The following is a 12,498-nucleotide window of genomic DNA, read 5'->3' on the forward strand; positions in this document are numbered from 1 at the left end:
CTACAGTATCAAGAAGATGCACATAGAAACTGGATATTAAATGTAAATCAGTGTAAGTACCATGGAGGCTGACAGAATAACTGAGCTTTACAGCTGGGTTTTTTTGCCTTTTTCTTCTTTTTGATTACCATGTGCTCCAGGAATTCAGTCTCCCTTGAAATGCTTTTGTTGTGGATGCACTCTGGGTTATGGAAGATGATCTGAATTTCCTTGGCATTTCCATCCATCCCTCTTCTCCTCCTGAAGGTGCCCTGCCCATCCAAGGCCACGGCCCCATCAGGATGCCTGCAGTCTCCTGGGAGAGGGGAAGTTGCTGCTTTGCTTGGATGAAAGTGTGCTGGGTTTTGGATTTCAGCTCTGGAGTTAAATACAGGATTCTGGGAAGGAATGACGAGCTCTGATAAATGACTTTTCAAAAAGGCACGTTCAGAAACCTCTCCTGGGTCCACTCCCTGCACCCTTAAGGCTCAAGCACAAATAAATTTCAGCGAGTTTGACACAGATTTGGGCCAATAAACTTTGCTGAAATAAATAAAAGGACCAGGACTGCTTAGAAAAACTGGGTTTCACATTTAGAGGTACCAGGGATGCAATACCTTCAGAAACTCAGCCTCAAATTCCACTTCTATTTTCAGTGGAGAAAAGGCAGAAATATTGGAATGTATATTAGGAAGTTTGGAAGTGGGTTTGTGATTAAGCCTTAATTAAGCATTAGGATATATTCTGTCCTTTCTGGGGTAGGAGGGTGTGTGCTTGGGTCTCTGGGGTGTCTGATTTGTTTGCTGTCCTCCTGGCTATCAGGAAAAGGAGGAGCTGAAAGAAAAAGAGGGCCATAAAATTACAAAATGGCTAAAAATAGAGGAGAGGGAGCTGGGTTTGGTAGCCACCAACCAATATCCTGTAGCTGGGGCAGAAACAGAAGGGGTGTAAATAACAGAGATCAGTGAAAAATACAGGAGAAAAATTAGTTGGTGATATAGGAGAAAATGAGATCTCTCCATAGCTTTAAAGAAAGCTGAATTAAACTGAGATTGGAAGGGGGACAAGGCTCTGTGGAGCAGCAACAATGGGCAGAGAGTTTATGGTAAACCAATAAAATGTACTTATGTCTGAATGTGAAATTAGACTCTGAAAAATACAGTCTCAAGGCACCTGCTAAAGAGCTTACTGGAATCTTAATAAATGACTCATGCTGTCATAATCTGATCCTGACATCAACTCCCAGGGCTGGAGTTCTTCAGGGCTGGAGAGGGGGAAGGGGAGGCTGCAAAGCCTGGGGTGGACATGGGCAGGTAAAACCATTTACATAAGAGATATTGGTAATTTTTGCTATTACCAGCTCCTGTGCAGACCCAGAACAAATGAGACTTGAGCAGAGGAATTGTGCAGCACCAGAAGAAAAGATGAATTTCTCTTTACCTGATGCTGTGGGTTGTTTTGTAAAGGGTGTGTGGTTTCCTTCCAAATCCAAAAGAGGATTTTAGTGGGAAGAAAGAACCAGATGAGAAAGTTACCGGGACAAAATAGGGGTGATCATTGATAGTATTAAAGGAGAGATTCACTCTTCTCTCCTGGTCTTGGCTCTGCCACAAACTCTTCTTTGGCTTTGGGAAAATCCTTTAACTCCATTCATTTTGAGGTTATAAAAACTTCCCCTCTCCATAGACATATGTTGAAAATTACATTTATTAATTATTTTAATCTTCTATAAATTTTAAACAGGAGTGTTAATTATTAGTTTCCTCTCTGGCAGCACATTGCAAACCTCAGCTTGACACAGGGAGCTTCTTTTTTCAGACTTTGAATGACAGAACTGTTAGAAGTGCCCCAGAAATTGGAAAATTCAGCGATGCTGAGCAAATTGAGGGGAAAGAGATGGCAAAGGATCAGCTCTGGAGTTACAAATGTGCTGTGTGGGTCATTTCTTTATTCCCTCTTGTTGATTTGGCCGCTGTTGAGGGAAAGTTGAGATTTTCTCCAAGTGCTCAGTGAAGCCCCTGTGGATATTGCAGAGCTCTGCACACAACACCAGATTCTGCTACAGGAATAAATGCTGATTTCCCTGCTGCAGCCCAGATGCAGGGCCAGTAAGGAACTCCTTATCATGTTCTGTGTTCAGGAGAAAATCACAGCCTGTGGCCACAGTTCTTGGTGAATTTTAGAGCAGCTGGCAACTTATTAGTCATGGGTTTAAAAATCAGCTCCTGCTCCTGGTTTTTAAAGTGAATAATTTCACTTTTTCTCTTGATGGTTTTTCTTTTTTTCCTTCTTTCTTTTTTTGCACACGTTGGTGTTGCTGGATACTTGAATTTATCAGGCATTTTGCTCTCTTGCAAGATTAATGACAGGGATATAAAACTGATGGGAAGGGAAGGAATTGGATCTCTAATGGAGTAAATCTGAATTTTTCCAACCTGGGCAAAACAATTTGATTGCTTAGATCCCTTTCCTTAAAAGTGATATAAGTGATTTTCCTTCCTGGTTTTTGTACTCCTGATTTCAGCTTTGCTTTTACAGCAGGAGGATGGGTGCAAGGCAGAGTTTCAGTATCCATCTAAAGATAGCTGCAGAATGCTCAAAGAGGGACAAATAAAATGACCAAAATCTTTCAGAACGTGGGGTGGGTTTTTTGTCTTTCGCAATCCAGGATCTTACAAATTAAATACAGTTTTAAAAAAGCAACCACAAAACAAACCCAACAGAAAAACCCCAACAACAACAAACCCCAAACAAGCAGAAAAAAACCCCAATCAGGCCTGGAAATCAAATTCAGGTTGTGCAATGTTCTCCTGTTTAGTTCAGACAGATTGTTTAAAAATAAAGCTTCAATGTTGCTGTCATTTTTTTCCCTCCTCTCCCTGGTTTTGCCATTAAAGCCTCACTGTTGCCCTTTGCTCTTTGAGCAGCTTTTGGCCTTGGAGAGGCAGCTTGGTGTGGCAAATTTCCCTAGGAAATGGCTTTAAGGATGGATCCATCCTAAAGGTGCTCAGCCCGAGGGGTTTTTGGTTCTCCAGGACTCCATGCAGTGCAGGAATACTTGGATGACAAAGCACAAACTGTGCTGGCTTTGTGGGAAATGTAGGACTCTTGTATAACTGGTTAATATGATTAAGTTGTTTATTGTTTACATTACACATATATTTATAGATTGTACAAATTACTAAGCACACACTTGTTGATTGGTGTCTTTGTCCTGTTCACTCATTTTCTGTTTGTATTTCTTGGAGTAGATGACTGGTTATAGTCTAGGTGTTTCAGTCCTGTTATCTAGTTTTTGTGGTCTTGTTATTCGGTTTCTCAGCCTCTTCTGTCTTAATTTAGCAGAATTGTTGTTCTAATAGCTTTGACAAATTGCTGAGGTTTTGATAACAAACTTCGAAGCAGCCTGGCTGGTGCACACTATGGCCTCACCCTTGCAAACACATTGCAACGTGCTGGATTTATGGAGAAAAATCCAGTATTAAATTTTGCCCAAAAAATTTTGGTAGTTTCAAAAGCAATCCTGTTAAATAGTATGGAATAATAACTGTATCAAGGCAGATGTACAGGGAGAGCTGCTCAGCCCAGGCTGCTTGGAGGAAAGGTAAAAGGGAGGAGCAGTTCAGCGACCCCAGGGAAATCTGGGGTTAGATTCTGCCGATTGTAATGAAGTCTGGATCTGCTGAGCTCTGGGATGCTTTGGGATCAGCCTGTGCTTTAGACCAGGACCAGGAGAAGGAAGAAGTTGTGTGTGCCCTGGGGATCATTATGGGATGGCTCATGGGACACGTGCTGGGGTCACCCCTGGGGCTGCCCTGGGCAGAGCAGTGCTGGCTCCTCTCATCTCCTGCCCCATCTCAGCCACACCAGGAGTTGTTCCCTGGGAGGAAAAACTCCCTGAGGGCTGAGGAAAATGCTCCTGGAGGGCTGGGGCAGGACAGCATGAGGAAATGGAGCTGCCCTGTTCCCAGCCACGTTCCCAAGGACGTGCAGGTGATGCTGTTTGGTCCCCTCCATGGGGAGCCTGAGGAGAAATTTCCCAACCAGAAAAACCCAAGGAGCCCCCAGGGCTTTGGGGGAATATCATTCCTTTTACCTTATCTCTTATGGAGGGGAGGGGGAGGTTGCTGGATTGGAAAATAACCAGATGGCTGTGTCATTGTAAAGTCTCTCCAGATAAGAGTGCAGGGAATTCCATCTCTGTCTGTGCTGTGGGCAGAGCCTGGTGTGGGGGCAGGAAGAGCCCTTTCCACCCCAGCTGACTGGGGAGTCTGTTATTGGGGAATACAGGGAGAGCCCCATCCTTGGAAATCACCCCGAAGTCAAACACATTCTGTGTTAATGCCCCACCTCAGCTGCTCTGCCCAAATCCACAGTGTCCATGAGCTGCTGGAGAGTGGGAGCAGGAGTAACACTTCCCACTGCTGGGATACTTGGAATATTCTCTCTGAGCCTTCTTTTTTCTCTTTTTTCCTCACTTGGATGCAAGAAATGCTGCCAGGCAGGCAAAGGTGAGGGGGATGGAGAAGCACTCCTGGTTTATTCCTTGTCTCATCTCCTTTTGCTAAATTCAGTGAATATTTTCATATGTATTTTTTTAAACCTGATTAGTTTTGAGGTCACATCACTGCAGTCTTGGCTCCAGTGAAATCAACACCAGAATTCCCAGCTTTCCCAGAAGCTCAGGTGTAGCCACTCTGCTTGGGAATATTCCCCAGATTTGGCTGGAATAATTTGTGTTTTCCTTGCCTGTTGTTGTAGCAGTGTTTGCAGAGGTGTGTGTGGTACCAAGCTCTGCCAGAGGAGCTTTTGGGAAAACTCTGTTAGGGCAGCCAAGATGAGCCCAGCCTCTCTGGGATAATTGTTTGTGTGTTTTGCTTTGGGTTCACTTTGTTTTTCTAACTCTGCTGCCAACACAAAGAACCAGGGGAAATAATTCCGAGTAAAATTTCAATTTTCTTTATTTTTCTCTCTCCTTGACAAATTAAAGAAGAGAAATATTTCATTTCACCAAAGCCCTGAAGTGTTTCATTTGGGTCATTAGGAAAAGCAAGGGAAATGAAGGGTTAGACTTCAAAGGAAGTGCCTGGGGGCAGCTCCCATTCATCCAGGATGGAAGAGACCCTGCTCCAGCTTTTTCCTCTGCTGGAGAGGGGTTGAAAACTCTTGTCCTGCTTCCTGGGAAGGTTGCTAGGAAAAGGCTGTTCTGGGGTTAGGTGAAAAATGAGCCCGAGGAGACACAGGGTAGATGTAAAAATAAAAATAAGCAATGCTGTAAAAACTCTGTTTCAAGCTGCACCTTGGAAATGAAAGTGGAAGTCTTGGTTGTTTGTAAGGTTCCTGAACTTTATGTAGACATAGTAGATAAATTTACATAAATGGTATCTAGATTGATTTTGTCACAATGAAAATTCATCTATCTGTGTTTTAAGAGTCCAGGTTTATTAACACACAGTTGAGATGTAACACCTTTCTAAGCACAGCAGATTTGGCTGAGAGCTGTGCAAACCCTGTTTGTTTAGGACATGTCAGTGTTTTCAGTACCACTGAATTGTCCTGTTCTTACTGGCTGTAGCTTTTGTCTCTGCCTCCTAATCAACCATAAAATAGTAAAGAAAAAGTGTAAAAATCCAGATATCCAAAAGTAAATCCAGAGCAGAGCTGTTGCATAAAACAAATACTATTTGTTGAGGATGCTTCATCCAGGGCCTAAAGGGGCTCCAGGAGAGCTGGAGAGGCACAAGGGATGGAGGGACAGGACACAGGGAATGACTTCAGACTAAAGGAGGGTGAGGTTAGCTGAGCTATTGAGAGGGGATTGTTCCCTGTTGGAGGGGGGAGGGGCTGGGCTGGAATTCCCAGAGCAGCTGTGGCTGCCCTGGATCCCTGGCAGTGCCCAGGGCCGGGCTGGACCCTGGGGCTTGGAGCACCTGGGACAGTGGGAGGTGTCCCTGCCATAGCAGGGCTGGCACTGGATGGGCTTTAAGATCCCTTCCAACCCAAGCCAGGCTGGGATTCCAGGATTTTACAGCTTTGGAGGGAAATCCTTGCCCTGAGGACGGGCACCAGCAATGGCCTGGCAGCGCCCGGGTGTTGGTGACCGTGCCAGGCCAGAACCACCCGTGTGTCCCTGTGCTGACTGCAGGCTCACAGCCCCGTGTGCCCCTGTGCAGGTCTCTGGATGGGCGGCTGCAGGTGTCCCACAGGAAGGGCCTTCCCCACGTCATCTACTGCCGCCTGTGGCGCTGGCCCGACCTGCACAGCCACCACGAGCTGCGTGCCATGGAGATGTGCGAGTTCGCCTTCAACATGAAGAAGGACGAGGTCTGCGTCAACCCCTACCACTACCAGAGAGTGGAGACCCCAGGTACACCACAGCCCTGCTCTCCTGCCTCTCCTGCAGCAGGGGCATCTCCCAGGGCATTCCCAGGAGATCCCTGCTCAGCCTCTCCTGCAGCAGGAGTGATCTCTGAGGGCATTCCCAGGCACAGTGGGTCTGTTATTGGTGATAATCTCTTACTGTATGGAGTGGGATAATTTATGAACCTGCACTCAGGGGGAAAATATCGTTGGGAATTGAATGAAATCAGAATGAGCAAGTTCCCAGTGTGCATTGTGCGCACATAACTCAGAGCAGGAACCATAGCAGTGTTCTGTGCATCCCTCACTGCTGGGGTTAAATTAAGGATAAATTGTTGAGCTGGGTCTAAGAACAGCTCCTAGCTTCCTGTTCTGGAGTCTCCTCCTGCCTCTGGAAGAGGCTTTGATCTGGAGCTGCAGGAGCTCCTGCTGCATGTCAGCACAGATCTGCAGAGCCAGGCAGGATGTTTATGCTAATCCCACCTGCCTGCTCCATCCTATGGGAAACTCATTCCTTGGGAATCATGGGGTGCACCATCTCCTAAATGGTGTTTCCAGCAGAGCTGGGAGGGGGCAGAGAGACCAGATGTGCTCAGATAAGCTGTATCCTGTTCCCAGCTGGGAATAAACAGCACCCTCACCTGCTGCTGTTCTTCCAGAGGCAAACATCAAATCCTGTCCCTTAACGAGCCCCTGTGTTTCAAGCTGTCACTCCAGCCTGGTTGCTCCTGTTTGCTGCTGTTTCACTGCCTTTATTGCCATTTTCCCTGGCAGTGCTGCCCCCGGTGCTGGTGCCTCGGCACACGGAGATCCCGGCCGAGTTCCCGCCCCTGGATGACTACAGCCACTCCATCCCAGAGAACACTAACTTCCCTGCAGGTATCGAGCCCCAGAGCAACTACATTCCAGGTACCTTGTGTCTTCCATAAGGGAGCAGAGGGAAGGGGCAGAGAGCACAGGCAATCCCAACCTGGCAGTCTTCCCTTCCAGCGTTCCTCTGGAGCTACAGAGTGCAGAAATAGCTGGGAATTGTAAATGGGGCACTCAGCATGTTCATGGCTTTGTTTTGTTGGGTTTAAACTCACCTCTGCATTCAGTGGTACAACCTCAGTTTATTGTGAAATCTAAACTGGACGTTTCCTTACTGGGTTGAGATTTGAATGAAATTCAGCCATTTTGAGTAAAACTCTCCAAATTTCTGATGGAATTGAGCTCTTCTATTTATGTATCTATTTTACAAGCAATTTACACCTTATTTGCATGGACAAGTTATGCAGCTGCACTCCAGGAGAGGAGAAATATGTGGACAGAAAACTGCCTCCATGGCTTAAAGTTTCATGGGACTGAAAATCCGGATTTTTTTGTTTTCCCCCTCCTCTGTTATTCACAAATATGGATATCACCCTGGCTGTGCTGGCTCCTCCCTCCAGCAGCTCGAGAAAGAAAAGTAATAAAAAAGAATTTGAGCTCCTTGTGAATGACAAAATGAATGTTTTTGGTGCCTAAAATCCAGACTTTTCAGTTGCACTGACAGTGTGATGGTTTTGTGCCTCCAGAGACCCCTCCTCCAGGCTATCTGAGTGAGGATGGAGAAACCAGTGACCACCAGATGAACCCCAGCATGGATGCAGGTGAGTCACCTTTGGGGTTTTAATTTAGTGGCTGTATCCCAAAGGAAGTTGAATGTCCAGGTTTTCTCTCATTGCCACAAAAAGAAGTAGCCAGGTTTGGAATGAGGGTATCTAATTCAGGTTCAAATAATCCATATATTATGTTTGAACAGCCCATATTAATGTTCAGATGTCATGGACTTCCCTCTTTATAGAAAAAAAAATAAAGAAACCAGCTCAGAACAGTGTGAAGGGAAATGTAAAAATGGGCTGCACCATCTGTCTGCATCCATGGGACATCCAAGTGCAGATACTGAAAATATAAGCCCAGAATTGATGGCAAATTTACATGATGGAGAATAAAATTCTGACAGCTTTTTGGTCAGATCTGTGTAACCTGATCCAATACTCCATTGTCTCAAACCCAGCAGGATTTGGGATATAAAGTGTTACGGTTTTAACTTTATTTTGTCTGGCAGTGTACACCCAAGCTCTTTAATGCCCAGCTAACTGGGTTTGTCAGGATGATACCTGAAAGCAAAACAGCCAAGTGCTGCTCAGTTTGGAAAATTAATGGGTTAAACTCCAGTGAATTCCCTGTGAAGGGACAGCAAGTTGATATTTAAGGAGTAGTGAACATCAGAGAAGCTGCAGTGTCAGAAATGAGCCTGCAGTGAGCACTGGGCTGTCCCTCCAACAAGCCTGGGCAGCCCTGCAGATCCTGTGAATGTTTTTCCTGGTGCAGATTCCATAGCAATAATTACCCCTTCTTGATTTTCAGGTTCTCCAAACTTATCACCAAACCCCATGTCTCCAGCACACAACAACCTGGGTAAGCACATGATCCTGGGAGCTGTAATTACAGTCAAGAGGGTGACATTTCAATGATGCTGTTGAAGTTGTGCACTTCTTGCAGTATTCCAATCGTTTTGATCTGCCAGAGGGCAGCTTTGGGTTGGATGTGAGCAGGGAATTGTTCCCTGGGAGGGTGGGGAGGGCTGGGATGGAGTTTCCATAGGAGCTGTGGCTGCCCCTGGATCCCTGGCAGTGCCCAAGGCCAGGCTGGAGCACCCTAGGGCAGGGGAAGATGTCCCTGGCCAAGGCAGGGATGGAACTGGATGGGATTTAAGGTCCCTTTTAATCCAACCTATCCTGGAATTGTGTGATTCTGTGAGACTGAGCATGGTCTGAGCAGAGAGGAGTGGAGGAGATTGGTTGGTGTGAGGTTGGAGAACCCAAATAAGCAGGGAATGTGCAGAAATGCCAGGGAATGGAGAGGTCATGGACAGCATTCCAGAGGTGGTGGTGGTGGGGGAGATGCACAGAGCACTGATCGGGCTCACAGCAGCTGCTTTTCCTCACCCAAACCTAAATCACGCTGCAGTCTGGAGTTGTTTTCCCCCAGCTCCATCCTGGGCACAGGGAGCACATTCCAGACCGTGGCTGGCACTGGCTCATCCCACACCTGTGACAGAACAGGGGAACCCTGAGGAGAAGGGAGAGCAGCTGAACCTCTGAGACACCACGAGAGCTTTTGTGGCTCTCTCTGCACCTCTGTTATCCCAAAAGTTCCACCCTTTCTTTTCACTCTGATCTCCATCACGCTGAGCTCCTGGCCTGTTTGGAATTGCTGTGCCATAAAAATCCCTCCCAGCTCTGCCTGGCTGCAGGGTCAGCTCCCCAACTGTTCATTAAGGCAGCAGACAGAGCCCACTTGAGACTTCTCTGGAATAACCATGGCCATAAAGTTTACATATGCTTTTAATCCTGGCACGCAGGACTTTGACACTGCTCCAAAATTTGTCAGTCATTGGCTGACTTTTGGATATCTTGGGGCTGTTGAACAGAGGATTTCTTCCCCTCCCCCCTTTTTTTAATATTGCCATGGTGACACAAAACTTTTATTTCTTTTGACTGCTACAGCCCAAGAAGAAAATGCATGACTGAGACATTTTTATTTCATTTTTCCCAGTGTTCTGCCTGGAAACTGATGAGATTTTCTTGCAATTTTTCCTGCAATTTTTCCTTTTTATTTTCAATCTAAAAATAAAAGCCAATTCAATGTAACAAACTCAACCTGGCAAGTGGTATCTGCCTTCCATAAGGCAGAGAGGAGTTCCTAGGAAACAGACCCCCATATCCTTCCTGACAGGGACACTGGTTGGTAACACATCAGATGTCTCAGGTGCTGTCTGGGGACAAAAAAAGGAGCAGGTGAAGCTGGTAAAGCATGAGGAGTCTCTTTGTAGTCTGAGGAGCAGACAGCAGAGAAGCAGTTTAATTTACCAGCATTAAAAAACGCCTTTGAATTCTTGCAAACCATATTTGTTGCTCTCAGGCAGGAGCTTCCACAAATGAAGAACTTCTTGTTGCTTTTAATTTTATTGTAAAGTTTTGCCTTTGAGGAAGCTACGAAATAATAAATTAAAGAGCAGCTGATCCACACTTAAAAGTGTCCAAGGGCAAAATTGCCATCACATGAGTGTTGTAAATGGTTTATCAGCAGCAAGGAGCTGCTCGCAGGGAAATCAGACCTTCAGCCTGATGGTCACAGCCCAGGAAGGAGCTGCTGGTGGCTGGTGACCTGCTGCAGCACTCCTGTAATTCCTGGATAAGCAAACTCCACTGTCTAGGGCTGGACTTTGCTCTGAAGGAGTCAATTTCTGTGTGTGTGTCTGTGGAGAAAATGGAACAGAAATCCAAACCCCCAGCAGTGTGTGCAAGGAGGGGTTTCTCAGCTCTGGAGCAGAGCGGGGGCGGCTTTGCCATGAAGAAAACAATGTCCAGGATTGCTTTGTTTATTTGAGCAGAGCTACCTGAAGCTTTTAAGACAGTTCACTTTGTGCAAACTGAACTTTGGACCTAAATCCCATGGCCATATTCCAGGGAGTTCTAGAGGCAATAAAGCAGCACAAGGCAAACCAAGTGTGACACCAGGGGCAGGGTTACCTCGAGGGCCAGAGCAGGTTTTCCATGGCAGGCTGAAATGTGGGATGGAAGGAGCTCAGGGAATTTCATCTTCCCATTCCCAGGCACAAAAGTGTTGCAAGGTAACATATTGGGATTTTTAAAAAAATTCTCCTTTCAGTTTGTGTTGGAGTTGGAAGTGTTGGAGTTTTGGCTCCAAATTGCAGTTGTCAAGTTTTCAGTTGTCAAACAAAAGCTTTAAGTGGAAGTCACAAGAGCCAAGGATCTCTTCCCCATTGCTGAAACACGAACTGAGGGAAATACTAAAAACAAAATGAAAGGAGAGTTGCCAGCATTCTGTGGGCACTGGGAATGAAGTCAGGGAGTTGAGGCTGGCTGAGGAGCAGCCCTGTGGTCACACACACATTGTTGTTCCGAGGGGGCCATCCCTGGAGCACAGGAAATCCATTGTCAGGGATTGCTCCACTGAAGGGCCTGACGCAGGAGCTGTCAGAGCAGTGAGCACATGGCCCTTGGTCACATCCACGTCCCTCTGTCCCTGTCCCAGGGCACAGCCAGCCTTCCCTGCTGCAGAGGGAAGGGAGCATCTCCTCGCTCCCAAGGAGGGGGCTGGGACTGGCACAGCTGGAAACATCTCTGGGCTGTGAGGCTCACTGTGATCAGCCACACTCCCTGGAACCAGGGTAACAACTTCCCTGTGCTCCCAGGGGAGCAGAGCAGGCAGCAGATTGTCCCCAGGACTTTGATGTGGCGGGGAGGATGCAGGACTGGGACCATCCCAGGGCCCAGAGGACACTTCTGACAGCAAAGCTGTTTCGAGTCAAGGCTGAAATTGTGCAGAGACGATTCAGGCAGGAATTGCCTGGGTTTCATGTATCCTGTTTTATTGATTGTGTACCCCCACAGGGTTCTTTGGCTTTAGCAGAGCTGCATTCTCTTCCTTTTCCCCAAACACTGAAGCCATAAATTGAAAATGAATATTTAGGACAGCTCTAACACAAGAGAGAACTTGCCCATCCCACAACAGCTTAAGCTGAGGTTTAAAACTACAAATCACAGGAGAAGGCAGCATCATTAAAAACTTGGTTGCAGTTTTTAGAGACAAGCTTTTCCTCAAACCAGGATTCGTTGGTTTATGTCTTTCCTCAGGCTGCAGATAAGCCAGAAATAAAATTTCTGTACATCCTTCAGTGAGGAATCCACAGTTCCCTTGAGCCCCAGTGAGGTGGAGGTGGTTTCTGAAGGAAAGGACCACAAAACCATGGAGAGGTTTCAGTGTTTTTATAACTTGAATAGCACCAACCTGAGGGTATTACTTAAGGATCAACACAAGTTGATTTTTCTGGAGCCGAGCAGCCTTTTGATTAGAAAAGCACTTGCTGTGGAGTAAGAGCCCAGTCATGTGGAACTGATCTGTTTTCTTTGGTGGGTGCACTCACCTTGGGAGGCTCTGGGCAGAGCTGGTGTTTGCTGGGCCTCTCTCCAAACTGTGCTGGGGCCACAGAGCCCACAGCAGTCCTGAGGTGGCCACTGCTGCTGCTGGAAAAACTTGCCTGGAGTGGCACTTTCCAGTGGGAACACCAAATGGGCCATGCAGGAGAAAAAGGCAGGAACAGAAAAC

General features: G+C 46.6%; 1 protein-coding gene across 2 annotated transcripts in view; it reads left to right on the top strand.

Moving 5' to 3' along the window:
* SMAD3 (SMAD family member 3) overlaps positions 1–12,498 on the top strand; it is a 68,437-nt gene that overhangs the window by 42,894 nt on the left and 13,045 nt on the right. Inside the window, exons 2-5 of one of the 2 annotated variants that reach the window (XM_005424247.2) lie at positions 6,153–6,346; positions 7,114–7,248; positions 7,896–7,970; positions 8,731–8,781. In XM_005424247.2, coding sequence (XP_005424304.1) covers positions 6,153–6,346; positions 7,114–7,248; positions 7,896–7,970; positions 8,731–8,781 — 455 coding nt within the window. The remainder of the gene's footprint in view (positions 1–6,152; positions 6,347–7,113; positions 7,249–7,895; positions 7,971–8,730; positions 8,782–12,498) is intronic. The other variant, XM_031059681.1, reaches the window with a different exon arrangement.

This window comes from Geospiza fortis, unplaced genomic scaffold (genome assembly GCF_000277835.1).
Source record: "Geospiza fortis unplaced genomic scaffold, GeoFor_1.0 scaffold2, whole genome shotgun sequence".
Lineage (NCBI taxonomy): Eukaryota > Metazoa > Chordata > Aves > Passeriformes > Thraupidae > Geospiza > Geospiza fortis.